Raw genomic sequence first — 27,217 nt, 5'->3', positions numbered from 1 at the left:
ATGAGGTAGCACGGAAAATAATGTTATGGTTGGGGCGTCACCACCACATGGGGAACTGTGTTAAAGGGTTGCGGCATGAGGAAGGTTGAGAACCATTGGTCTAGGAACTCAGAACCATAATCTCAGGGAGCACCAGGGTCAATTAGCATAACATAGTCCACAAAGACAATGCTCTATATCTTACGTTGGTGGGTAGCAACTAGGAAACTGGGCTACTCATGAGCAGCCATCTAATGTGCAAATATTGTTATTTTCCCGTCTCCAGAGGAAAGGAGAATGATGAAAATTAAAGACATCTCAAAACAATGAGCTCAGTAGGTTCATGGATTATGCCAACATCAGTCTTCACAACTCTCAGACTAGAAGAACTCGATGCTGCCGAGGTACCCCTGAGCATCAACTGCTCTGAAGGGGATCATGTCAGACAGTCCTAGATAAACGGGACCAATCATAAAATATACCAGGCTTTAAAATCATCAAGGAGAGGAAGACTAGGGACCTTCACCACTATGGTCCTGGGTCATCCCCTTCAAGTCTGGAACTGAACCCAGCCTCGTGCTACATAACAAATTGTCTAAGGCCAGAAAGGTAGGAAAGGAGGACAAAGGGGGACAGGAGATACTGGAGGAAATGAGATACATGATGATACATGAGTGAGTTAGTTTATTGTGCCAACCTGGCTGATAAAAGAAAAGTGGGGTTAATTAAAGGGCAGAGGATAAATGCCTCCATGAGCCTTGCCTTTCTAGTTCTCGGATCTCTTGCTTCGTGATGGTCTGACCAGGGTGCAGCTGCCTTAGCAGTTCCCTGCTTCAGGTGGCAAGGCTCACTTCCTGCAAGACATCCCCAAGGAGAAGCCACATGAACCTACCCCAATGCAGCCCTGGGTGCTGGAGCACCCGTGTGGAGACCCCTGCCAGCGCTGAGATGTTTACACATTCACTGACTCTGCTTTCCTCCTGCAATCAGCATCATTGCATCTGTTTTGTGAGATAGAGGAGGACTTTGTGGATTGGTGTTGGACATATGGGTTAATGTTGGACTTGTGGGCTTGGGCAGCACTGGGTTGGGATGTTTTCTTGATGCGCACTTAACCTTTATATAAAACTCTCTCTTAGTTTCTGTGTATTTGTTTCTCTAAAGTACCCAGACTAACACAGTACATAAGGGAACTGCAGTGGATGAGTTCACACAAAATGTGTATAAATTGTTGAGTGTAGACCAGGTGGGAAGGGGGTATAGAAAGGGAGAACCGATCTTGGAGATCTATGTGTAACCTCCTCTCTGGGAGATGGGCAGTGGGAAGGTGGGTGAGGGGAGACGCCGGGCAGTGTAAGATAATTATTTATAAACTATTAAGGGACCAGGGGGGAAGGGGGGGTTGGGGAGGGAGGGGGAGGGAAAAAAAGGAAAATGAATTGATTCCAGGAATCCAAGTGGAAGGCGAACTTTGAGAATGACGAATGCAACGAATGTATAAGGGGGCTTTGCTCAATTGATGTATGTGTGGCTTGTGATAAGAGTTGTATGATCCCCAATAAAAAGATTTATTAATAAAAAATTGTTGAGTATAGAAAACTGATTATGTGTTCTGTAAACTTCCACTTAAATCACAACTAAATTTATGAAAAAACAAACTAGAGATACTTTAAATTAAAATGTTTTTCAAACGATTTCATCCTGGTGAGGTTAAGGAAGAAGGATCTTCTAGTCAATTACTAAGTGTGCAAATGTAGAAAATCTTCCAATATTTTTGGGAAATACTAAAATTAGACTTGAAGACAAGTAGTATAAAAAGAAGAAATTTGGAAAGACAGTCTGAAGATAAACTATGTAAATATAAGTGCATATAAGTCATTATCTTTTCATTCCAATTTTCCATGAATTTTTTGAAGCCCCCTCATATGTGTTCATGGTAGGCTAGCTTTTGGACTTTGATTTAAATGTCTAAAAGTGACATCATAAAAGACTAAGTGGAAATTGAAGACTTTCTAAACATAGAAACTGTAGAGCAAAAACCAGAATTCTACTGCCTAAAATTTTTATATATACAAATTAAGATTAACATAGAAAGTAAATTACAGTAGAGAAAAGGTGGATGACATGTCTTAATATTGAAAAATTTCTTATAAATCAGCTATAAAGAAAATCAAAGGATACTTATGCCAAATGTGAAAAATACAAATAAAAAAAGGAAAAGTTCAACCTAAACTAATAATTAAGCACAAAATAAATCCCTCTTGTTTACTCAGTATATGGACCATGAGTTTTAAAAGCTTTGGCAATGTAGTACAGGAGAAGGAAACATCACTATTAATAAAGCATAAATTGATCCAACGTTTCTAAAAACACTGTGACAAAAGGTATTCCTAAAAATCATTACAAATAACTAAACACTAAGTACATTTTGACAGTAATTCTACTTCTAGTAGTTTATTCTAAGGAAATAATGCATGTACCTAAGTATTTAGTAAAAGTATTTTAATATAAGTGTTTTAACATAAAATACTTGGAAATACAGTTTTCATACAGTTGAATTAGTCATATAAATTATTTACTTTAATACGTGCTATTAATGAGAATTATAAATGAAATAAGAAACTGGTCTTTGCAGAAGTTATGGCTCCAAGAATATATAAAGTTAATGAAAAATAATGTTAAACTTCAATCAAAGTGGAGCAGGTCAATTTTGGAAAGTCCTTGAGGAATGAATAGATATATAGAATCATAAGGCGAATCTTCTAGTGGAAGAATGTGGTGAAATAAAGCCTTGGTTCTTCAGAAAAGCAGCATGGGAAATTTGTTCCCCTAAGCCCAGAGGGCTTGTTACCTTTTGCCCAGTTCTTTGGGAACTCCACTTGAGAGCCTAACATTTAGCGTGAGCTTGTGATGCTCAAAAAAATGATTGGCTGGAGCACAATCTTGTAAGATATTGGTCGCTTTAATCTTCTAACAGTGGCTTGAAAATTCACCTAATAAAATTGACTTGTGGTCCACGAAGGGGATTGGTCAGTTCATGGAGCTTGTATATAGAGCCAACCCCACAGAGTTCTTTTAGAGGGAAAGGTAGAGAGTAAACAAGGAGGGAACCCCCAGGCCACAACAAACTTGGAGCACAGTGATTTGGACCTGGGATTCCCACAAAAGGAACCTCCTACAAGAGTAATGATTCAGGCCAAAGACTACAGCATTGAAGATGGTGAGGAGCTGGGAAGGGGCCCAGTGGCAGAGCCTGGAAGAGAACCTAGCAGCAGAGAGCAGGCAGCAAGAAGCCCAGAAGTAGGTCTGGCAGCGGGACTGGTGGAAACAACAGTAAGCTAAGAGAGTCGAAGCTGAGCAAGCTGCTACACTGACTGCGAGGTGGGCCAGTAGCTGGTAGAGAGGCTGCCAGCAGGCAGGCTGAAGACAGAGAGGTCATGTACAGAAAGGGTGTATGCACAGCTGAGATGCCTGCCTGCAAACACGGTTCAGAAGGACCTGCTTGCAAAGCAGAGAAAACTGCAGTGGACAGAGCAGCTGTGAAAGATATTCTGCTTGGAATCAATCCTTCATGAAGAATGCAGGGATGCGCTCTTCAAGAGCCTTCTAAATCACACTATGTGCTTCCTAATCGGAATCCCAAATTATCCCTGTTCCCTCAAATTGATCCTCATCCCAAGTTGTAGCCTGCTCCAAAACACACAAACCCCAAATACCCTGAACCTCCAACTCATAGCCAATCAATAGGACAGGGTAGAATTGCCCCCTGTGTGTTTCTGAGACGGTAACTTTTTAGGGGAGTCGAAAGTTGGGTTGCTGGTGGTTTCAAACTGCTGATCTTAAGAGTTAGCAGCCCAACTCATAACCACTGCCCCAGCTGGGCTCCTTCCATCATGTGTTGTTGTTAGGTACCATCAAGCCAATTCCAGTGAACCCATGTGTGATGGAACAAAACACTGTCTGGTCCTGAGCCTCCTCACAGTGGTTCCTTATTTTCAAGCCATCGATGCAGCCACTGTCAATCTGTCCTCCTCTTCTTTTGCTGCACAGCATGATGTCTTCTCCAGGGACTGGTCTCTCCTGACATGTCCCACATATAGCCCCTTACTTCTCTAAGAAGCCATTTAACTGGGAGAATGGCCTTTGCCATGAATTATTGAACCCTGCAGAGAAGCAGAGCGTGCTAAGAATAGCTGGTGTCATATGGTGAGAAAAAGGGAGAGTGGGAGTGTGCTCACATCACCTCATAAAAATTGACTTTATACTGATCCTGATTCGTATCTGGAATTTTTCTTGCTGAAAGTGAGAAGGCCTGAGGTACTTGCTGATGAAGATCAAGGACTTCATCAAGCTCAAGGTTGGATTACAAGTCAATGTAACCAAAACCAAGTTCCGCACAACTGAACCAGTAGGTAACATCATGACAGAGAGAAGATTACAGTTGTCGAGGAGTTTATCTTACTTGGGCCCACACTCAAACCTCATAGTGTGTGGGAAACAGATTTCTCCCAAGTCATCTCCCCCAAATAGATGTTAGACTTAGGACACTGCTTGCAGCTAATGGTAAATGATTGTCAAGTTACCTCCCTGAAGGCAGGCAGTTGTCAGCCTACTGTCTGGTCCCACCACAAGTAGGCCCCACTCCCTGCTGTTAAGGACAATGGGCTACTTCTCATAAAGGCTTGCAGTCATAGGTTTGGTTCCTGTGGGGTGATTTTTACACCCTACTGATAATGGTTTCTATGGTGAGTCAGAGAACAGGTCAAACCTGCTCAGTAACATCCACAGTTAAACTGCCTTCCTGAAACTAGGATCCGCCCATCTTGTCACATGTGTACCCTCTCCCCTTCCTATCATGTGGATACCCCTAGGTCACCCCCTCCCATTACTGTATTACCCATAGCACAACCCTTTCCTGTGATGTATGTCTTCCCCTGTAATTAGGGGGCTTGCATGTATGTCCCCAGAGACTATAAAAGCCTTGGTTAACAATAAAGATATCTCTCTCTCCATGAGGACCACCAAGTGAGGCTGAGGTGAGCATGCTACCATGAATTGTGTCTGACTCCATTATTTCAATCTCTCTTCTATCTCTCATGTTCTCTATGACTTTACTATAATCTTTACTTATTATCCCTGTACAATTGCGCCTACCGGACCCATGATATTGTGTTAGGGGCTGGTCTACCCTGACAATTGTGCACTGGGAAAATCTGCTGCACCAGACCACTTTAAAGGGCTGAGGAGCAAGCATGTCATTTTGAGGACTGAGGTGTGCCTGACCCAAGCCAGGGTGCCTCTTATGCACATGAAAACTGGACATTGAGTACAGAAAATTGAAGGATTGTTGAATTATGGTATTGGCCAAGAATGTTGAAAATACTGTGGACCACCAGAAGAACAAACAAATCTGTCTTGTAAGCAGCACAGTAGGGATGGCAGCTGGGCCACACTGAAGCCCATATTCAAGGCAGCAAGATCAAATGCCAACTTCGAATGGAGCACATTACCTGTTTCCTATCCAGGTCAAAAGCCAAAGCACAAGACATTGGGTTGGTGTGCAATGCATACACTGCCCTTGTCCCCGTTGTCTATGTTTGAACTGTTTTGAACCAGTTAAAAACACAGAGAAGCAAAATAAGCAAAGCTAAAGGGTATGTAACTTTATTTTACAGTAGCCAAGGGAAGAAAACCAGAGGCTGCTAACACCAGATTCAGGCTAAAACAAAAAGGAGTCCTGACAAGAGGATCCTGAAATCTAAACACACAAATCTGGATTTATTATCCAAAAGAGAAATGAGTTCTTAAGCTTGGGAAAAAATAGATGTAAATAGTTGTTTGCCCTGTTAAGTATGTGCAATAGGATATAGAGGTTCAGAGATCCAGGAAGACCAGTCACATCCGTTAATGTCTATTAACTTCAGACATTTAAAGCCTAATGTAATAAGCAGCATTATTTAGAGGAGAGGGTGAATTGAATGGAAGTGATAGCATAAAAGAAGATGTAGGTAAATGAAAAGGTATTCCTTATTCTGACATAGGAAAAATCTGTTCTTATACAAGAACCATAAAATGATAATTCTTTCTAACTTAATCTACAAATGTAATACTGCACTAATAACAATACCAAACAGTATTTTTATTTTTTAGAACGGATAAACTGAATATAAAGATCATATGGAAAAACAAACATTCAGGAAAATTCTGGAATTGCAATGCTCACTTCAGTAGTACATATACTACAATTGGAATGATTCCGAGAAGATCAGCATGGATTATTTGTATTAGCTGTAGGTCTCAAGGAATTGTTCTGTTTACAAAGAAGATTTAAGCCTCTACTTACTACAGCTGGGCTCTTTTTCCAAATTAGTGTTGATGCTGCTAATCTGCACTCCAAATACCGTGAAATCAAAAGCTTTTGTGAAGATCTAACTGAAGGAGAGTCTCATTTCCTACTATTTATGCTATTGTGTCCAGGCCTGAAAGCACCCATGTGCAGAAGATCTTGTGCAGAGAACAGAAAACACAGATATTAAAAAAACTGCGTACCTTTTCTTGAGAATGTAGGTTCTTTTGAATAACCTCAGAGTACTCTGGAAAAGCTTGAATCTAAAGCCTACAAACAAACTGATGTTCATAACCCTGAGCTAACATAACAGCTCTAATAAACCACTTAAGTAAGATGTTCAGAGAAAAAAATGAAATCATTTTTATTAGACCTGATCACTTATTTTAGTTGCTTGTTTGTCTTTTAGCTTCTAAAATATTTGCCCCAATGGTAATTAGTCTCTTAAAAACTAGGTGAATATAAAAAAGATGTGAATCAAATTTTTTGTTTGTAGCGCCTCTGTGCAATGTAAGTTGGAAAGATGGAAAGAAGCCACATTGAAGTAAGTCTAACTTGGGTGTCAGAATGTGCTACCAGTGGGATTCTGTGATCTACTCTGTCCTACCACCAAGAGTTTTCTATTGGTTCTGTCAGTAAAGAAGACGTTAGCATCCAGAAAAAAAAAATCTGGAATTGAAATGAAGAGCAAAACTCTACTTAGAAAAGCAACTTTTGGCACAGTGGACCGACCACCACTCCCTCCTACTCTCAGTCACTCCAATCCTTTCCTCTGAGAGCCTAGAGAAGGCCCTCCTGTGTGAAGTTTCTCTGTCTCTCTCTCTCTCCATCCATCCATCCATCCATTCATCACCTCTCTTCATAAAGGAAGAAGGCCTGCGCGGCGAGAGGAGGGTGGGAAGGGAGGGTGTATGTTTGAAATTTCACCCCCGTCTCCCCATATATATAAAGGCAGTGAATAATAAAACCTAAGCATGACAAAGAAAAGCAACTTTTATCAATGAGGAAGCACTATTCTAATTTAAAAATAATGAAAGACATCTAAAATATTCAACTACTAGCCATCAGACAGTGTAAGACATGACGAAATAATACTAATTTATAAATTATCAAGGATTCATGAGGGAGAGGGGAACAGGGAGGGAGGGGGGAAATGAGCTGATACCAAGGGCTCAAGTAGACAGCAAATGTTTTGAGAATGATGATGGCAACAAATGTACAAACGTGCTTGACACAATGGATGTATTGAATCGATTGTGGTAAGAGTTATGTGAACCTCCAATAAAATGATTTAAAAAAACAACAACCTGGAAACCTTTTATATGCCAAAGCAGTGACTCAAATTTAAAAATAAGAATTAACTGGAAGAATATGAAAACAATTAATAGAAATGTTTTTAAAGCATTTTTAACTTTTCGTATTATGAAGAATTTAAATCTAAATAAGATTTCAGTAAGGAAAACACTAAGGCCTGTGTGTTGGGGGTGGGGGCAGGGTGGCAAATAAAGGGCAGTTCTACTGAACAAAATCAGCATATCACAAAAAGAAAATATTTTCGTGGAAATCAAAAGACAGAAAGGGAGCGATGTTGCCTCCCCTGGGCAAAAGGGAAAGCACAGACACTGGTTGGTGTGCTGGTTCATAGAGCTGTTGGGCTGTGTTCTGGTAGGATGACCAACAACCCCAGTTTTTCTGGAGCTGTACCAGTTTTAGTCCTAAAAGCTTTGTACCCCGCAGAGCCACCAAATCCCAGATGGGCATGCACTTGGAAAGTCATTTACATAGCAGGTAGAGAGGGCAGCTCATCACAACCTTGGTAGCCAATTGTTTGGAAATCTCTATCAAGAGCCTAAAAAGACCCGCATCCAATCACTGTGATTCAAGAAATGTGGCCCAAGTAAATAAGCTGGGTTCAAGAAGTTTTTTATAATAAAATACATTATATAAAATCCACAGAATAGTATATTAACATAACTGAAAGAAAAACAGATTTTAAAATGGAGCATTTGACATATTCTCTACCTTATATACCTATTTGGTAATTATGTATAGTAAAGAGATATGCAAACTATAAGTCTCTCACTCACATAGATGTGAACTTGAATAAAGCTCAGTCCTGAACAGAGCTACGACTTGAATGGCTGCAGAGCGGTGAGGAAGCAATGGCCACAGGGTGTAGCCATGTGGGAGGGGGGCGCTAGCGGGCAATAGGACTTTACCTCCCCAAATGACGGAACCTGCAGCCCAACCATGTAGTTCTGCAGGGGCCCAACGGGCATGAAGGACTCGGGCACAGAGTAGGCAGCCTCCAGTGTGACCTTCAGAAGGTTGCCCCCTAAGATCTGGGCGGTCGTCAGCAACGGCTCTGACACAAACACTTTCACTTCAAGACTGCACTGCTGGAAAAGAATGAAATGATACAGCATTTTAAATTGTGCGAGATCAGTCACCCCACTTTTAAAACAAAACCAGCACCACAAAAAATCATTACCTCCTTTGAGTATCAGCGGTGTTTGAGGTAAGGCGAGCAAGCCTACTTCTTTCTATATTGAACATTGAAAGAATTTTCTTTAACTTCCCATGAGTTAAAGACAGAGCCAAGAGAGGATCCTTCTCTCTAAGATTGAGCTCTGCTGACTGTACCGTTAGAGGGTCAAATGCGAGGACAAATGTACAGAAGAGAATTGGGAGGCTCTATATGTGACACAGTGTTTTATCAGTCAGCTGCTAACTGAAAATCCGCACTTCTATAACCCTCTGGGACAGTTCTGCTCTGTTCAAAAGGGCCACTATGAGTCAGAATCGATCAGAGGATTTGGTTTGATTTGGTTTAATTGCATAGGACTTGTGAGAGCAAGGTGGTTTTTACTAGCCTGTTATTATGATTTTTTCAAAAAACAAAACAGTATTTAGAATGCAAAAAAATTTTCATATATCATATGCAGAAATTAACTCCACATGAATCAAGGACCTACATGTAAAACCTAAGACTAACATTCTTAAAGAAAACCTGGGGGTAATGCTCAGAATTAGTTCTTAATGAATTCTTAGATGTGACACTAAAATCATGAGCAACACAAGACATAACTGACAAATTGAACTAGTTTAAAATAAAAATTGTTCATCAAAGGACTCTCTCAACAAATTCAAGAGAGTCTAAAGGTTGAGAGAAACCTTTGGGAAAGCCCCTGTTGAGTGTTCGTTGTTAGGTGTCATCAGATTGTGTCTGATGCAGAGACCTATACACAGACAGTATCAACCACTGCTGGGTTCTGCTCTGTCCTCCCAAGTGTGATGCTTGAGCCCCGGATGCAGCCACTGCATCCATTCACCTCCGCTGCCCTTCCACTTCACCAAGAAGGCTGTCTTTTTCCAGGGACTGGTCTCTCCTGGTAACATGTCCCAAATAAGTGAAAAGAAGTCTTGCCATTCCCGATTCTAAGGAAAATTCTAACTGCACTTTTCCAAGGCAGACTTCTCGGCAGTTCTTCCGGAAGTCCATGGTACTCCTAATAGTCTTTGCCAGTGTCGTCATTCAAACGCATTCATTAATCTCTGCTTTTCCTTATTCAACACCCTTATTCAACTTTCAAATGCATTAGAAGCTATTGTAAATAGCATAGCTGGGGGCAAGCTCACCTTAGTTGAATAAGGGTTTAATATTCAGGATATATAAAGAATTTCTACAACTTAGCAAAAGAAAATATATATTTTTAAGTTTTTTAATGGATAAAGGGCTTGGATAGCCATTTCACCCTAAAACAGTAGCTCTCAACCTTCCTTAATACCGTTCCTCATATTGTGGCGACCCCACAGCCATAACATTATTTTCATTGCTACTTCATCACTGTAATTTTGCTACTGTTCAGAAGAGGACGACCCCTGTGAGAGAGTCGTTCGACCCCCAAAGGGGTGACGACCCACAGGTTGAGAACCGCTGCCCTAGAAGATGCTCAAATGGCCAAAAAAAGTCCATGTTAGCCATTAGGGAAATGTAAATCAACCACAATGAGAGCGCACTTCTCTCCCATTATGGCGGTTGTGCACATGATGGGAGTAACAAGTTTGACGGGGATGCGGAGAACCTGGAGCACTCGTCCACTGCTCGTGGAATTGTAAAATGCAAACCAGTTTTGTGGCTCCTCAAGAGGCAAACCTAGAATGACCACGTTGTTGACCCTCATAGCTCCCGATTCTCTAATAGTACCAAGAAGAGGATGAAGCGCTGCCCTGTACTGTGTTGTGTGGTCTACATCGGCACCGGGTTGTCTCTCTGGGGAGGTCACTGAGCACACGGCCCCTGCCTGAACTGGGCGCAGAGAGCAGATGGCCTGGAGTTCTGACATCATGGAGGCTGCGGGAGAAACAGCAAGGAAACCATAGGGCGTTGGCAGGGCGGGGCAGGTTTCTCTTGCGCGGATTTGGCCAGCGTTCTCCTAATTCAGTGGTTCTCAGCCCTCCTAATGCCGCAACCCTTTAATACAACTCCTCATGTTGTGGTTACCTCCCCCCACGCCTACCATAAAATGATTTTTGTTGCTACTTTATAACTAATTTTGCTACTGTTAATGAATCAGGCGACCCCTGTGAAAGGATTGTTCAACCCCCAAGGGGGTCACGACCCACAGTCTGAGAAAGCCTCTGCTCTAGTCTCTAGCTTTGCTCTGTAGTGCATTTGGTGATGTCACTTATAACCACAAGGTGCAGAAGATAACCCCAACACAAGAGCAGTTGGAACCATGAGAGGCCTGTGGCATCAACATACAGGTGGTCTTCGGGGGTTGCACGAGGAGGTCTAGCAGGACTAGCATTTACCAGCCTCTGTGCACCAATCCGAACTGGAGCACACGAAGGCCTCCTCAACCCAGCAGCCACTATGAAGACTCTGCCAGTTTGTAAATGGAGGACCCTCCCCAACCTACAGTAAGTGTAAAAGTTGGGAGATTCTCTTTTGTTAAAATGAAGATCATTGATGATTACCAAGACTGGCTCTTCTAGCCACAGAGCCAAACTCCTTCAAAGGCTAAGAGTAACATGATTCTCTCGTGCTTTGAAGACTTGGCACATATTACCCCTTAAAGAATAAAATCACTTACTTCCCCTTGATTGAACAATACTACACTGCCATGTTGTGTTCGCACAAGGTTTAAAGAAAGCGAGCCATACCCCCACACCCCAAAAAATATCTTGAGGGTTTCCTCCTTTTCACTGATCCTCTACTTCACCAAGCATGACTTAACACAACATTTCATGCTTTATTCACATGGCTCAAGGGCTGGCTTGATCCAGATAAGCAATTATTGCTGAGTCTCCCGTGAAGTTGCAGTCAGATACCATTTGAGTTGGAAGTTAATTTGAAGGATCCACCTAGCTAGATAGTCCAGACAGCTTGCTCATTTGGTTGGTTGGTACTGATGGCTGTCAGCTGGAAGCTCATCTTAGCCCCTCAATAAAATAAACATGTATCGCAGAACGAACACAGCCTAGTCCTGGCCAGCCTCACAACTGTTATCTTTGAACGCATTGGTGCAGCCACTCTGTCAACCTTTCTTGTTGAGTGTCTCCCTCCCAAGTATCAAACATCATGTCCTTCTCCATTTGCCAAGAATCAATTATCATGCCCTTCTCTAGAGATTGGTCCTTCCTGGTAACATGGTCCACCATCCTCCCTTCTTAAAGATTATTTTGGCTATACACATCCCAAGGTATATTGGTTCATTCTTCTGTAAATCCATCATAGATTCTCTATTCTTTACCAACTCCCTAACTCCAGTGCATCAATGCATATTCAGTCTTCTGTATTCATTGTTCACCTTTCCGTGTGGATAATGAATATAAATTGTGGTAGGTATACCTTAATCCTCAAATGACATCTTTGCCTTTTAACATTTAAAGAGGTCATTTGGAGCAGATCTGCCCAATACAATGCATTGCCTTATTTCCTGACTGCTGCTTCCAGGGGGGTTGATTTCAGATAAAGGTAAAATTAAATCCTTCTTAACTTCAACCTTTTCTTCAATTTATGATGATTCTGGTTGTGAGAATTTGGGTGTTCTTTAGGTTGAGGTGCAATCCATACTGAAAGTTGTAGTCTTTGATTCTTATCAGTAAGTATTTCAAATCTTCTTCACTTTCAGCAAGTAAGATTTTGTTATATGCATATCACTGGCTGTTCATTAATTGGTGTGATCCCACGTTCTTCTTCACATAGTCCAGCTTCTCAGATTATTTGTTCAGCACACAGCTTAAACAAACATAGTGAAAAGATTCAATCCTAACACACAAACTTCTAGAATTTAAACCATGCAGGATCCCCGGGCTCTGGTGGAATGACTGCTTCTTGGTCTGTGTAACCTATTCAGCACTACACAACGACGTGTTCTGGAATTTCCCATTCTTCACAATATTCTCCAGCAGATATTCTGACCCACACAGGTGAAGACCTTTGCATAGTCACTGGATAGATAAGCATCTTTCTGGTAGTCTCCGCTTTTAGCCATGAGCCATCTAATATCCCTTAGTCCCTGCCCTCTTCTAAATATGGCTTAAAGTCTGGCAATTTGCTATCAATGAACTGCTGCAATCCTTCTGAATCATTTTCAGCAAAATTTTACTTGCATAATATGAATGATATTGTTAAATAATTTCTGCACTTTTTATCACTTTCTTTAAAATTAGTATAATAAGGATCTCTTCAAGTCAGTTAGGCAGGTAATTATTCACTTTCATGGCATAGATAAATGACTGCTTCCAGCATTGCATCCATTTATTGAAATACCTCGATTGGTATTCCATCCATTCTTCAAGCCTTGTTTGTTGCCAATGGCTTCAGAGCAGCTTGGAGCTCTCGCTTCACGTCCCTTGGTTCTTGGTCACAGGTTAACTCTGAAATGGTTGAACCCTGGCCAGTTCTCTTTGGTGTGGGAACTTCTACCTTCTCTTGATGCTACCTGCATCATTCAATATTTTGCTCATAGAATTCTTTAGTCTTGCAAATCAAAGATTTATTTTTTTCAGTTCTTTCAGCTTGAGATATGCTAAGCACATTCTTTCTGCTGTGCTCTATGATTCTAGGCCTTTGTACATTTCCTTGTAATACTTTACTTTGTCTTCTCAAATTGTCCTTGAAGTCTTGTGTCCACATCTTTTACTTCATCATTTCTTCCATCCACTCTGTCTACTCTACATTCAAGAAAAGTTTCAGTCTTTTTTTTTTCCTTATTTTCCCTTTCAGAGGGAAAGCAATTTCTTTTTTATTAAAACCAAAGGCAAATATCTCCTAAAATGAAGAATCACCAAAATCTGAGTTCAAGTTTAATTCAACTACAAAAGATCAATGGGCTTATGCCCCACTACTAGTACATGATACATATCAGGCCCTGCCCAAAACAGCTCAGGGTCATTTTCACTGGGGTGTAGAAAGACTGCCCCTCCCCAGCCCCTTCAAAAGATGCCTATCATATTATCAAATACCATGCTCTCAGTAGAGTGTAAGGCCTTATGTTTGAAACACGAAGAATGCAAAAGAGGTTTGTTTGTTTTTCTCAAGGCTACTCATGGCTGCCTAGCACTGAAATAGTCCAGTGCTCACTTCTGCTTGGCGAAATACTCTCTGCTCTTCTGGACATCAGGCTTGATAGTATCGCTGCCAGGCTTCCAACCAGCTGGACACACTTCTCCATGTTTATCCATGACCTGGAAGGCCTGACCCAATCTTAGAGTCTCATCCACAGAGCGGCCCACAGGGAGGTCATTTACAGAGATCTGCCTAAGAATTCCTTTATCATCAATGATGAAGAGGCCCCTAAATGAGATGCCTTCATCCACCTTTCAGACCCCATAGTCCTGAGCAATGGTACGCTTGGCATCTGATACCAAAGGAATGTTCATAGGCCCTAGGCCTCCTTCTTTCTTGGGTGTGCTGATCCAAGCCAGATGGCAGAAGTGAGAATCCACAGAAGCACCAATCACTTGGCAGTTGAGTTTCTTAAATTCTTCTGCCCTGTCACTGAAAGCAATGATCTCCGTAGGGCACACAAAGGTGAAGTCAAGAGGGTAAAAAAAGAACACATGTATTTTCCTTTGTAGTCAGTCAGGCTGATATCTTTGAACTGACCATCAGGCATAACAGCTGTAGCTTTGAAGTTGGGGGCAGGGTGCCCAATTTTGGCACTTCCTGAAGACATCTTGTTAACAGCAGGGGCGCCTACAGGAGCGAGCACCCGTCGTCACCAGCCGGGGAGAGCGTCTTTAGTCTTTTATGATATCCATTTCTGCCTTTTCTTTTTTCCTGTCGTTTCCTTCTTATATCTTTTTAATATCACCTTATATAATTTTATATCAACTAATCATTATTGAGATTTAGATGGCATGTACTCAAAGTCATGCTTTTGTTTTTAATTTTCTTCAGCTTTAACTTGAACTTGTTAACATGAGCAAATGCCGGTCCTGTTATGAATGGTGTTATTGAGTCTCTCTCTAGTTTCTTTCATTGATACTAAACCCAAGGTAGAATGTTAACAATCTGTTTCCTGTGTATTCCATCTGGCAAGTTTCATGTGTTGAAAAGAGGTATTTGCAATGAATAACTTGTCAACTTACAGAAGCTATATTTTCCAACTACTGCTCCTTCCCCTTTGTTTTCAGTGTCTGCATTCCAGTCACCAGAAATTACCAGTGAATCTTGATTGTATGCTTGATCAATTTCAGACTGAAAAGTTGGTAAAATTCTTCAATTTCTGCATCAGTCGCTTTAGTAGTTGGTGCATACATTTCTAATTATAGGTATGTTAAACCAGTAAGAAAAGATTTACACACAGCCAAACATTCCTTGAGGGTTGCTAGGGGTGGGAGAAGTAGGGAGGAAAGAAAATATGTAGGAGGGGCCCAGTGAGACCATCCAGACCGTTAATAAGGAAATTGCAAGATGGTTAATTAGGGAATAGTTGAGTCCTCCTCTCTCCTGGTGCAAAAACAATGCTCAGCAGCTGTGGTGTATGGAGCATGAGGGTACTGGTACCCCAGTGATAAAGCAGTATCCCAAGAAACCACTGAGCCCCAAGAGGAATGGGAAATGGAGCTCAGCAGACTAACCAGTGACAAGCACACAGCCTTCCAGGTGATAATTCCCCTCCTCCAATCATCAAAGGCTGGCTATCATACCAGGTGCTTTCATAAACTAATTAATCAGTCAAGACTGCTCAAGAAAGCATTTCCCTGTAGTGGGTTACATGTTGGACTGCTAAATGCAGGGTCAGCAGTGTGAAACCACTAACTGATCCTTAGAAGAAAGAGCAGGCTTTCTACTCCTGTCAGGATTTACAATCTTGGAAACCCACAGGGGCAGTTCTACTCTGTCCCATAGGGTTCCTGTGGGTCAGAATTGACTCAACAGCACTGAGTTAAAATAAATAAATAAATAAAAGTTCAAGTTACATCTATTCCTGGGCAAAGTGACCTTCACATAATCTGTGCATGTACTTTGTCCCTCTGTGTCCTTGTGATCCCTATCCCCAACCATTTAATCACATTGTGTTATAATCAGTGATATATAGATTGTGGGCTCTGTAAAGGTAGGGTGCTGCTTTCTTCACCCTTGTTTTCCACAGCCTAATACTATGCATGCACAGGAAAAAGGTGTTTAATGGACTGAATTAAACCTTAGTAGCAGTTTGCTAGATTGAATAGTCAATAGAAATGTTGAGAGTTGAAATTCCCATTACCTTAGCACCTGGTCGAATAGTTTCTAGGGGTGAGCCTGGCACGGGGTGCAATGGGACCACTGTTTCAAGTGAGTTCCCTCCTGCAAAAACAAGATCAAATTTAAGCCAAAGAATGAAAGTTTAAACTAGTATTACTGCAAGTAGAGATAAATGTGTTCACCTCTTCCTCTGGAAAACCAAACTCATGCCATTGACTTGATTCTGACTGATAGTGACCCTACAGGACAGGGTAGAACTGCCTTGTAGCATTTCCTAGGCGACCTCATTTTTCTTTCACACAGAGATGGATTCGAACTTTCAGGCCACATTTTACCACCGGGAATCATGTTTCTCAAGTAGATCAAGGATTTTTCTTTTAAACCTCTCTGGAGCTAACTGAAGGAGTACCCGTGGCATGGTGGGTTATGTGTTGGGATGCGATCCAAAGATCAGGAGTTAGAATCCACCAGTCACTCCATAAGAGACAAATGAGGCTGTGTCCCCAAAAGATTTATAGTATCAGAAACCCAAAGGGGCAGTTCTATGCCATCTAGAGAATTGCTATGAATATGAGTTGATTTGATAGCAGTGGGTTTGTTGGAAGCTAATTGGTATGAGCTTGATTATCCTTTCTGCTTGGGGGCAAATCACACAACTGACCTCCCAGCAAAGGAAGAAGATCCACCACAGCTTGCCCAAGAACTAAGGTCTTCTCATCTTTCTGTTTCTTTTCCTTTGGTAAAACTTCAGTCACCGTCACTAGAAAAATCCATATGAAGAAAATGAGAACATTTCTAGCTCAATCATCAAGTAACTGAGACGCAGCAAGTAAGGCCTAACCAAGGAATGTAAACAAGACAAATGCCACTGAACCCCAAGAAAGCACTAACTAACATCAGCAATTTCTACTCGAAAATAATGTCCCAATGACTTTCAAACTTTTTGCCTCTAGTTAATATATAATAAATTTATTTTACAACAGAACCATGTATATATAAATTTATACAATAAAAATGTTTCGGGGGGAGCGGGGAGGGAGGGGAAAAAAAGAGGACCTGATGCCAAGGGCTTAAGTGGAGAGCAAATGCCTTGAGAATGATTGGGGTGGGGAATGTATGGATGTGCTTTATACAATTGATGTATGTATATGTATGGATTGTGATAAGAGTTGTATGAGTCCCTAATAAAATGTAAAAAAAGAAAAGGAAAAAAGAAAGAAAAGAAAATGATTAGGGCAAAGAATGTACAGATGTGCTTTATACAATTGATGTATGTATATGTATGGACTGTGATAAGAGTTTTATGAGCCCCTAATAAAACGTTTAAAACAAACAAAAAAAAATGTTTCATGTAATGTTCATCTGTATGAGTTCAAACCCTTAAGAAAATTTTCTATTCTACTTTATATACAACGTATTACTGTTCATGATCTCCTTAAAATTATTTTAGGAGTTGCTTTAAATTTTACTGTCTTCAATGTGAAAATACAGTCCTAGGCTTTCCCATGTTGCCTACTATTGGGCTTAGCTGGCCTCGGGATGAGCCACAGAACATGCAAGATATGTGCAAGGTTTCTCACTGCAGGATTACTGTGTGTGGGCTTAACATTGATAAACTATTTCAAATATACACTAAGAAGTAGGGGGAATATTATAATAAATATCCATATACACATTGCCTACATTTATCAATTGTTAACACGTAGCATTTATTCAATCTATTTCTATTTTCAAATATTATAGACATGACATTTTGCCCCTAAATACTGAAATATACAATTTCAAAATATGACATTTTCCTACCTAACTACAAAAACTTTGTTACACTTAGCAAGTATATGATTAAATGTAACATAGGTCCAGTATGTAGAAATATACATATAATTTTATATTATACATATATTCAAGGCAACTTCAAAACGTTCATGGGAAATTGGAATTAAAATAAATGAGATTTTCCCACAAGCTTTTTGAAGCTCCTTTATATGTTATTATAATAGCGAGTGACCATGAACTCTCCCAGGATCCACCGCTCTTCCTCTTCCAGTTGCAGCCTGAGGTGATTGGCCAAATGACCCAGAAAACCTCTCAAAATCATGCAAATGAAGAGGTTCGAACCTCCGGGTCCACTTCAAGAACACCCATGAACCTGCCCAGGCCATCCAGGATCTGCTTATCTGGAAGGCCACCAAATATTTGAAAGGTGTCACTCTGCAGAAGCAGTGTGTGCCCTTCCCACATTACAATGATGGAGTAGGTAGGTGTGCCCAGTGGGGTTGGAACCAGAGTCTGTGGCCCAAAGAGAGTGAATTTTTGCTGCACATGCTTAAAAATGCAGAGAGTGATGCTGCACTGGGGGGTTTAGCTGTGGATTCTCTGGTCACTGAGCGCATCCGGGTGAACAAAGCCCCCAGGATGCGCCGCCGGACTTACAGAGCTCCCGGTCGGATCAATGCATCCCTGAGCTCCCCTGCCACACTGAGATGATCCTCACTGAAAAGGGACACAGTTCCTAAACCAGAGGAGGAGGATGCCCAGGAGGAAAGGATCTCCCAGAAGAAATGGAAGAAGCAAAACCTTACAGCTCAGGAATAAATTAAGCTTAACATAAGTTAAAAATATATGTGTCAAAAAATATATATGTCATGTAATTATAAGAATATATCCTACATAATAATTACAAATGTTAAATGTATATCTGTATAATTATAGAATCCTTGGCATTTTTCTTTGTTGACCATCATGTGATCTGAAAACCTTAAGTTTTCCTTGGTGATCTGATGCCTCTATTTCCTTTTCTTGCCTCCTTACGAGGCTGGCTAGAATCACCAGCTCGCTGGTGAAGAAGAATGGTGAGCGCAAGTATCTTTGAAGTTGCTCCTCATCTTAGGGGGAAACATTCCGTCTTTTACCACCAACTATCATGTTAGCTATAGCCAATCCATTGCCTTCAGGCCTATTCCAATTGCAGCAACCATACAGCATGGAGTGGGACGGCCCGGCAGGTCTCAAAGCTGGCAATCTTTTTGAAAGGCAGACTGACACATGCAGCACCTCGTTTGGATGCGGCTGGAGTCTTGGAAGCTTGACTGCCCTCTGTTCTTCCACAAAGGGACCATAAGAGCGTGTGTGGACCTTCTAACAGGGGAGCGGAGCCACCCGAGATTGAAAGATGGTCCTCCTTTAGCTTCAGCTTCGGGACGCACATGGAAAGGTAAAGGAAACACCTGCCTAGCCAGCCAGATCTTGGGAATCAAACCTGGCAACCAACGGGGTGACATCTAACAGCCAGATGCCCTCACATCAAAGGCTATAAATCTTTAGGGAAGCAGACTGCCACATACTTCTACAGAGCAGCTGCTGGAGTCAAACCTTGGACTTTTGGGTTAGCAGTAAAGTCCTTAACCACTGCACCCACAAGGGCTCCTCCACGTCAGCTCCTCATATGGCCTTCATCTGATTGAGAAAGGTACTTTCAAATACAATTTACTGAGGGTTTTTACCGTCAACTGGTGTTTGCTTTGACAGACATGTTTCCTCTTATTTGAGCTTTGATTAAATCCCAGAAAGTGTTCTTTAATACAGTTTTTAAATAGTTTTATTGGCATATAATTCACAAATCATAAAATTCAATTAGTTCAACCATATTGAGCAAGTTGACAATGGGGATGGTGTAGAAAGAGAGGACTCAGGGAAATGCCAGAGTGCTCTGGCCCAACTCTTGTCAATTCCTGACACTTGGGACCAGACGATGCAGAAAGAGAGAAAGGGCCAGAATCTAGGTGCAAGCCCAGGGCGTGCTGCTTCAGCCGACTGCGTCTTACTAGTAGGGGACCAGAGGCGGCAAAGAAGGGAGAGGGTTTCTGGTGCCACCACTCAACTAAAATTGAGGCTGGGCAAGCAGTCTCACACATGGTACCAAATGTTAGAATATTAAACGTCAGAATTGGAGGCACAGGAGAGACAAGATGAGAGACTCAACAGAGGGAAGCAGGTTTAGAGGAGGAAATCTGAGAAGGGCCTCTGACTTGAGGCCTCTAGCAAGGTTTTATAGGATTGGTCAAGGGGGTACATCTGTAGGCAGGGATGTGTGACGTGGGCTAATTCTAGGAAGCAGGGTCATTTGTGGGCAGGTGGAGAATCACTGGACAAGAAGTTTCTGTGGGCAGTGTCCATCCTGCCTGCACAGAAATCACTGAACAGGATGTTTCTGTGGGCAGGGGTTGTTTGACTAGACATTATCCTTCAATTAATCCAGTTACAGTTACTACAGATTGACCTATCCTGGATTTCATGTACAGAAAAAACATTTAAAACAAAAACAAGAATCAAACAAAAAACAACATTGGCAAAATAGAGGAAAAAGCTCAATGAAAAAAAAGTCTTGAAAAATTGGAACAAATATAAAATGGATCCAAAGAGAGAGAAAATAATGGCAGAGTGATTACTGGAAACCACCAGGAGAAAGACAGGACCTTCTACTCTCATAAAGAGCTGCAGTCCAGAAACCACAAGGGCAGTTCCACCTGGTCCTGTAAGGCCGCTGAGCAGGCATCAGCTTGATGGCAATGAGTTTGGGTTTTCCTGGGTTTATGCATGCACTAAGCCACTTCCAATGCACTGTGTCTTACAGCACGGCTATTCACCTCTCTGCTGTATGGTCAGAGAGGATCCAGCAGAGGCTTCATCCATGTGGGCACCATGAAAATGGATTTTGGGGTTTCACTGCCATCCACAGCCTTTTGCAAACAGTGCTCAGAATTTAAGCACTAATAAAATTCCCTCCTCTGATCTTTGATTTTATTATGTACAATCGTTGGATCACATATGATCCTTTTCAGTGTAGTTGATAAGTACTGCTCCCAGACTAGGGATTGCTTGGTCCATTAGTCCATTGCACTAATTCTCTGTTTTTATTTTCATCATTCTTCTTTCTTCCAGCCCTGGATTCAAGAAGCTCTTTCTCAAGCAAGGAAGTGGGCGGGGGGTGGGGTGTAGGAGCAGGCAAAGGACTGATTGTTCTACTTTACATGAGTACATGAGGATACAGAATTGCCAGATAAAATATAGGACTTCAGTTACATTGGAATTTCAGATAAAAAAGGAATCACCACTGCTCAGTGAGGAAAAACATGAGGGTTTTTTTGGCCTGAAAAGGTTTACAGGCTCAGAAACCCAAATGGGCATTTCTACTCTGTCCAATAGAGTCACTATGGGCTGGAATTGACCCAGTGGCAGTGAGTTGTGAGATGCCCTAATTTTTCATATTTGGGGAGGGGAGGGGAACAAAGCAGCAAAATCCAGCACCCTTAAATACAATGAGTCAAGAAATCACCCCCCCCCCAAAAAAAAACAATACAAGAAAAGCAAAAACAAAAAAACTCCCAACTCAGCTGGAGGAGATATGAGCTGTCAAAAAGTCTTTGATACAAAGTCATTAAAATTAATAGGCTCCCAAAGCAATAAGACACAAAGAACACTGGGTCATTCCTAGACTGAACCTTCCCAACTGCAGCTGCAAACTTCCTAGGCTGTGCTCATACCAGACTCATGCAGTTAACAGTGTTACCCACACACACAGACTTACAGAACACAGGTTTGTGGGCCAGGTCATCTAAAGTGATTCCTCCTTCAGGGTTGAATTCAAAACTGCTAGTAAAGTTGTATTTTGCAGTTCCTTCTGAAGAAACAGTGATTTTTGCAGAGTCTCCCAGAACCACCTGATTAAATTCTGCACGAATAAAGGTAACCGGAGTATCTCCTTTAAAACCTTTCTGTTGGCAGAAACACACAACTTTATAATTACACTCAGAGCATGGTCTTAAGTACTAGGCAAAAAACAAAAAAGCACTAGACAACACCTTTTGATTTGGGGTAAATGGCATATTTTCTTTGCTAACAAGCTATATCACAAATACAAAAAAGGGTAGATAAAAGTTACTTAGTGATTCCAGTTGTAGCTAAATGCAACATTCCATTTAAATGCGGTATGTGGGATTTTTTTTTAATAACAAAACTTGAAAAAAACCACCTCTAGCCTACTCAAATGTTAGCACCGTTAATATTTTAGAACATATTTTCTGTTTTGATGTGAATACATATTCATACATACATTTAAAATATGTATATTCATACATACATTTTAATATTTTTAAACAAAGGGCATATCATTCAATACATAATACTTTTCCACTACATAATACTGAATCTTTTGCATTTTATTATTCTTCTAAAATGTTTTTACTATATCACACCGTGGTTTTTCATCATAAATTTATCAAATTTAAATAGAAACTCTGGAAGACTTAACTTTTTTATAAGAGGGAAAAATAGAAATCCTATATGAACTGCTCTCAAGAGAAATTAAACCACCTCCTGTTTCACCCTGTTAAATAAGGTATTCAAACTGCTAAATGGTCTCTTGTTAGGAAGAACACACAGTGATGTAGCTTTCTAATGCTGGGTGACAACAGGGAAACCTGAGGAGGAAGTGCCATCGCTATATAAAGCTGGGAGCTTGAAGATAAATGGCACAAAATTCCCTTCCTTCCCACCGGTGTTCCCAATTATTCTTTCTTGACCCACTGGTGGATGTGTTTGAGGGGGACATCTGAGCTTCCAACAAACCTACTTTCAAGAAAAATAACTTTACCAAGTCGTATCCATCAGTCACAGTGATCTGCACAGGTCTGCCTGTTGGTGACATCAGTTCCATAACTCACCAAAGTCCTCTTGGGTCTGCGTCAGGGTCTGTAAGCAGAACGAATGAGCCTATTCCTTTGTGCGCCGTATCTGCACAAGCACTGGCACTGTAGTACAACCAACACCACGGAGACCCTCGACAGTGCCACGGGTCCCGCATAGCTTTGTTCCTCCTCCCCAACCTGCACGGATGGGTAAGCAGCGCTTTCAGCAGCTCATCTCCTGGAGGATTCCAATGATAATTGCTAGAAAGATAGTTTCACATATACTAACCCATTAGGCCCAACTCATCACAAAAGGAGGTCGGGGGCCAGCCCTACCTCTCACCTCCTCCCTTCTACGTCCCACTTCCTCAAAGATGCCTTTTATCTCCAAAGTTCTCCTCAAAGGTTATTAAATCTCTCAGTTTTACAAAGAAATATATTCCAAGGGAAAGAAATAAGCAACCGTCTGGAATGTTTAGTTCATGGGAAGAGGTCCTCAAATTTTGGCTTATTTAGTCAGAGATCTTTTGTGATTAATGTCCCACACCAAGGATACAAATACTTTGTAAAATCAAACTTTTTATTTAAAAGTCATGCTTTCTAACTCATTTCAAGTAGGACTTAGCAACTCAAATCAAACATTTATTCAGGACATACTAAAGTAAAGCACATCCAAGACTGGTGGTGCAAAGAATAAGGCACATTACTCCCTCAGAGTTTATAGTTTTTCCACGTCCTTTCATTTACTCAGTCACCTAACACGTTTGAATCACTTGACTCCAATCTATTTATTTCATCAGAATTGCTCATTGCACAATTAAGGTAGGCACTGTGACAGGCATTGGGAATACAAGGGATAATATATAATATATAAAGTCCCTGACGACAGGAAGTTTATATCCTAGTGAGAAGACAGATAATATAACCAGGCCCGGAGTCATCTGTGTGACAGGAAAGTGCCCAGAAGAGGAGGGAATTAGAATTGTTTATAAGGGAAAACCAAGGTCCAGGGAAGCAGCGGGCAAGCACTGCACTGGGCATATCTGCTGACAAGTCCTCTTCAAAGCGTTGAAAGAGCAAAGGAGCCCCTTGGAGGACTAGTTTTTGTCTGACTCGTGTCATGGTACTTTAGATTGTTTCGCATGCACGAGGAAGCTGGACGAAGACCTAGGAAGAGTGAAGAAGCAGTGCCTTTGAATGATGGTGGCGGCGATGCATACTGAAAGCACCAGGGCTGCCAGAAGAACAGACACATGTCTTGGAAGAAGCTCGGCCAGACTGCGCCTTTGAAACAAGGCGCTCGAGCTACTCTGGGCCTGTCATCAGGGCCGTGCTGGACAGAATAGAGGGTCAGTGAAGAAGAGGAAGACTCCCAATGAGATGGCTGCAAAAGACAGGCTCCAAGAATTGTGAGGGCACAGAAACGGGCTCTATTCTGTCCAGTTCTACATGTAGGGTTGCTATGAGTTGGAAGTGACTTGCCAGCAACTACCAATAACATTGGGAATTGTTGACTATGCCCCAGTCAGTGTGCCTAGGACTTTACAGGTTATCCAATACATCTCTGCCCTGACAAGTAACTCTTAAATGTTCGTTTAATGAAAAGGCGACTGATTAAATGTTTGGTTTCTTACCAATGCTCATAAAGCAAGGAAGTGCTGAAGCTGACGTCCTAACCTAGCTGCATTTACAATACATGTATGGGTTTGCCTGGTAGGAAAATCTCCTTATGGGAAGTGACTTGGAATTATGTTTTAACGGTCCACGGTGAAGAAAGGAGGAAGCTGTGTCAAGGTTCAAAGGCAAGAAAACAAGTAGCTCAGGATGCTTTGGATGGCATGATGAGGGCCCAGAAGGATCATATAAGATGGGAAAAAGCAGATGGATACTGTATTAAAGCAAGACCTGAAAATACCAGAGCAAGTCAAAAAACATGAGAACAAGTAAAAATCACAGAAATCTTTATTACACAAAAATATCAACATTTCAAGTTATTGTTTCTTGACATGTCATCCTCCCCTCAGGGGTGGGGAATGCCCAGCCTGTGGGCGGAAACCAATACCGCTCACATCACACATCTCACCAAAGGGAAGCTGGTCCACTGGCAATGAGCTAATGAAATGCTTAACCAGGATGGATGGCCCTCGAGTGATGTTATAAATACCTAAATGGCTCTTGGTTCCCGACCCTGTGGTCTATACATTTCTGAAGCAGTGTTTCCATGTCTTTAGCCCTTCTCCACAAATTTGCTTCAATTTACACCATGCCCTAAAAAGTTTTGCCAAACTTGAGAAACTACAAGTGTATTCTCTAAAATGTTGAGTTTCGGTAACAAAAAAGAAATCTGAAATGGCAAGATTAGGCTGTAGGTGGATGATGTTAAGTTTTGAAGCATACCCTTAAAGAACAAGCAGGTGTACTGTATGATGGAAAAGTTTTCCTTAGCACAATTTTCCTGGTTTTTATTTCACCAATGCATTTTTTTCAATTTTCTTAAAACTTCTTTAGAATAAACCCCAGTGATCATCCTATGTCATTTGAGAAAATGAATCAATATTATACACTTTGGAATCCAAAAACACTTGCCATAACTTTCTGAGCTGACCTATCTTGTGTTTAACTGACACAGTGGATCCCCTTGGAAGCCACTGTTTTGATTGGACATTGCTCGTTGGATCATATTGGTAATTACAAAACTTGTCCCCTATTAGAATTTCTTCCATAAAATTGGCATTAGGTTTCATCTTGCTTAAAAGATTGGTGGAAAAAAGATCAGCTCTTTGAGCTAATTGATATTTGCATAATACTTTTTTAAAGGCATCCTAATGAGACTAAGACATCTATCGCTGAACAATTTCTTTCCTTACATAGTTTAGGTTCTAATCAGAGATCAGTTTCTTTTCCAGAGACGATCCACACTTGGTTACTTTTGTGCTTTGGCATTTTTCCTTCTGCTGGAATTCTCTCTCCCTCCCCTCTCCATTTGGACAAATCCTACCCATCCTTTGCAATGCAGCAGAAAGGCTTCCCAGTCCAGGACCCCTTTCCTGCCTCCGCTTCCAGAAGCATTTGCTCTCCCTGTGTTCACACTTCCCCTGTGGCAATGGTCCCAGGTTGGTGGGATTGCAACAAATGCCAAGGAACAATCCGTGTATAAACTGCAGAATGGAAACCTAATCTGCGCGGCAAGCTTTCACCTAAACCACAATAGTCTTAATTTTTAAAAAGGGAAATGAAATACTTTGTTCCTCTCCTACTTCCTGGGGCCTCACATGTCCAATTTCTCTAAGCCTCAGTTTCACCTTCTGTAAAACGGGCACTCCATCTTCTGACCTATTTCAGACTTGCTATGAATGCTCCCTCAAAGAATAAAACGACTTGGGCTGTGATGAAGCACCACACAAGGGATATTAATGCGCAGTCCTTTTACAGGTGCTGACTTAATTATCTTTTTAGTCCCTAAATGCCTGGTGCGGTGCACATGCACGAGGCAAGTTGTGGCCTTTCTACTGCATAAAACGTCAGTCTTGGAAGCCACAAGGGCGGTCTGCTCAGTCCTGTGACGGGGTGGGGTGGGCGAAATGGACCCGTAACACGCTTTGCTCTGGGCGGGCAAGCACGCGAACAAGCCTGCCTGGCCGCCGCCCGCTCAGGCGCAGCTGGAGGGGAAGTTACCCACCAACGGGCTCCTGGCCGGGCGGCTCCGCGGAGGGACGGCGTCCGGGGTCGGCCGGGCTCCACCTGCGGGGCAAAAGGCCGGGATGAGCGGGCGCCGCAGCGGGGCGCGCAGGAGGGCAGGCGTTCGGCAAGACCTTACCAGACACCCTCGCTATGGCTTTGTCGCTACTATGGCAACCAGTCACATCTCGCGAGAACCTGAGTTCAAGCGCCACGCGTTTCATTCAAGTCTCGCGAGAATTTCTGTAGGCGGCCGGCAGAAAGCAGTTGGCGGGTGCGCGTCTGCGCCTCGGAAGTCTCCGCTGCCAACGACCGAGGAGCCTTTGGGTTAAATGCACACGTCTAGCTTTCTATCTTGCTTTCTTGGCAAGTCTTTTCTCCCAATATCCTTCCATGTATATTAAAAAAAAAACAACCCAAAGGAAATTTAAAGAAAATGTAGAAGCTTTACTAAGCGAATTTGAAAACAGGTATTTTCAAACTTTGTGGAAAAGCTGGTAATATTGAGACTGACACGCTGGTGGTGGACTGCAAAGTGGTGTTACTTCTCACCAACAGATTTGCACAATCGCATGTTCTCTAAGGTTTTCAATGGCTGACTTTTTTATTGGGTTCAAACCCAGACTGTCGAGCACCGCGTGTGGACCGGGAGCTTTGACCTGGGACAAGCTCTTATTAGCATAACACACAGAGGTGTCTTTCTCTTCTTTTTTTAAAGTGGAACTTTGCATTATCTTTAGCTTGCAGTTTTTTTTAAAAAGCTACTTGTACCAACGTGGTTTTTTCTAAAAGCTACAGAGTACAAAAGAGGAATACTTGATAATTAGG

General features: G+C 41.8%; 1 protein-coding gene and 1 pseudogene across 1 annotated transcript in view; both read right to left on the bottom strand.

Annotated features, from left to right (window-relative positions):
* The window catches only part of CFAP70 (cilia and flagella associated protein 70), a 111,897-nt gene extending 85,349 nt beyond the window's left edge, over window positions 1–26,548 (bottom strand). The window contains exons 1-6 of the mRNA XM_075534333.1: window positions 26,391–26,548; window positions 22,678–22,775; window positions 21,613–21,799; window positions 16,687–16,785; window positions 16,048–16,127; window positions 8,545–8,724 (exon numbers count right to left, since the gene is read on the bottom strand). Of these exons, the coding sequence (XP_075390448.1) occupies window positions 8,545–8,724; window positions 16,048–16,127; window positions 16,687–16,785; window positions 21,613–21,799; window positions 22,678–22,740 (609 nt within the window). The 5' untranslated portion in view covers window positions 22,741–22,775; window positions 26,391–26,548. The remainder of the gene's footprint in view (window positions 1–8,544; window positions 8,725–16,047; window positions 16,128–16,686; window positions 16,786–21,612; window positions 21,800–22,677; window positions 22,776–26,390) is intronic.
* Window positions 13,865–14,511, bottom strand: LOC142429139 (peroxiredoxin-1 pseudogene; annotated as a pseudogene).
* Window positions 26,549–27,217: the final 669 nt, after the last annotated feature.

Source organism: Tenrec ecaudatus, chromosome 16 (assembly GCF_050624435.1).
Source record: "Tenrec ecaudatus isolate mTenEca1 chromosome 16, mTenEca1.hap1, whole genome shotgun sequence".
NCBI classification, from domain to species: domain Eukaryota; kingdom Metazoa; phylum Chordata; class Mammalia; order Afrosoricida; family Tenrecidae; genus Tenrec; species Tenrec ecaudatus.
The sequence above is the reverse complement of the archived record's forward strand: the minus strand, read 5'-3'. Positions and strand labels throughout refer to the sequence as shown.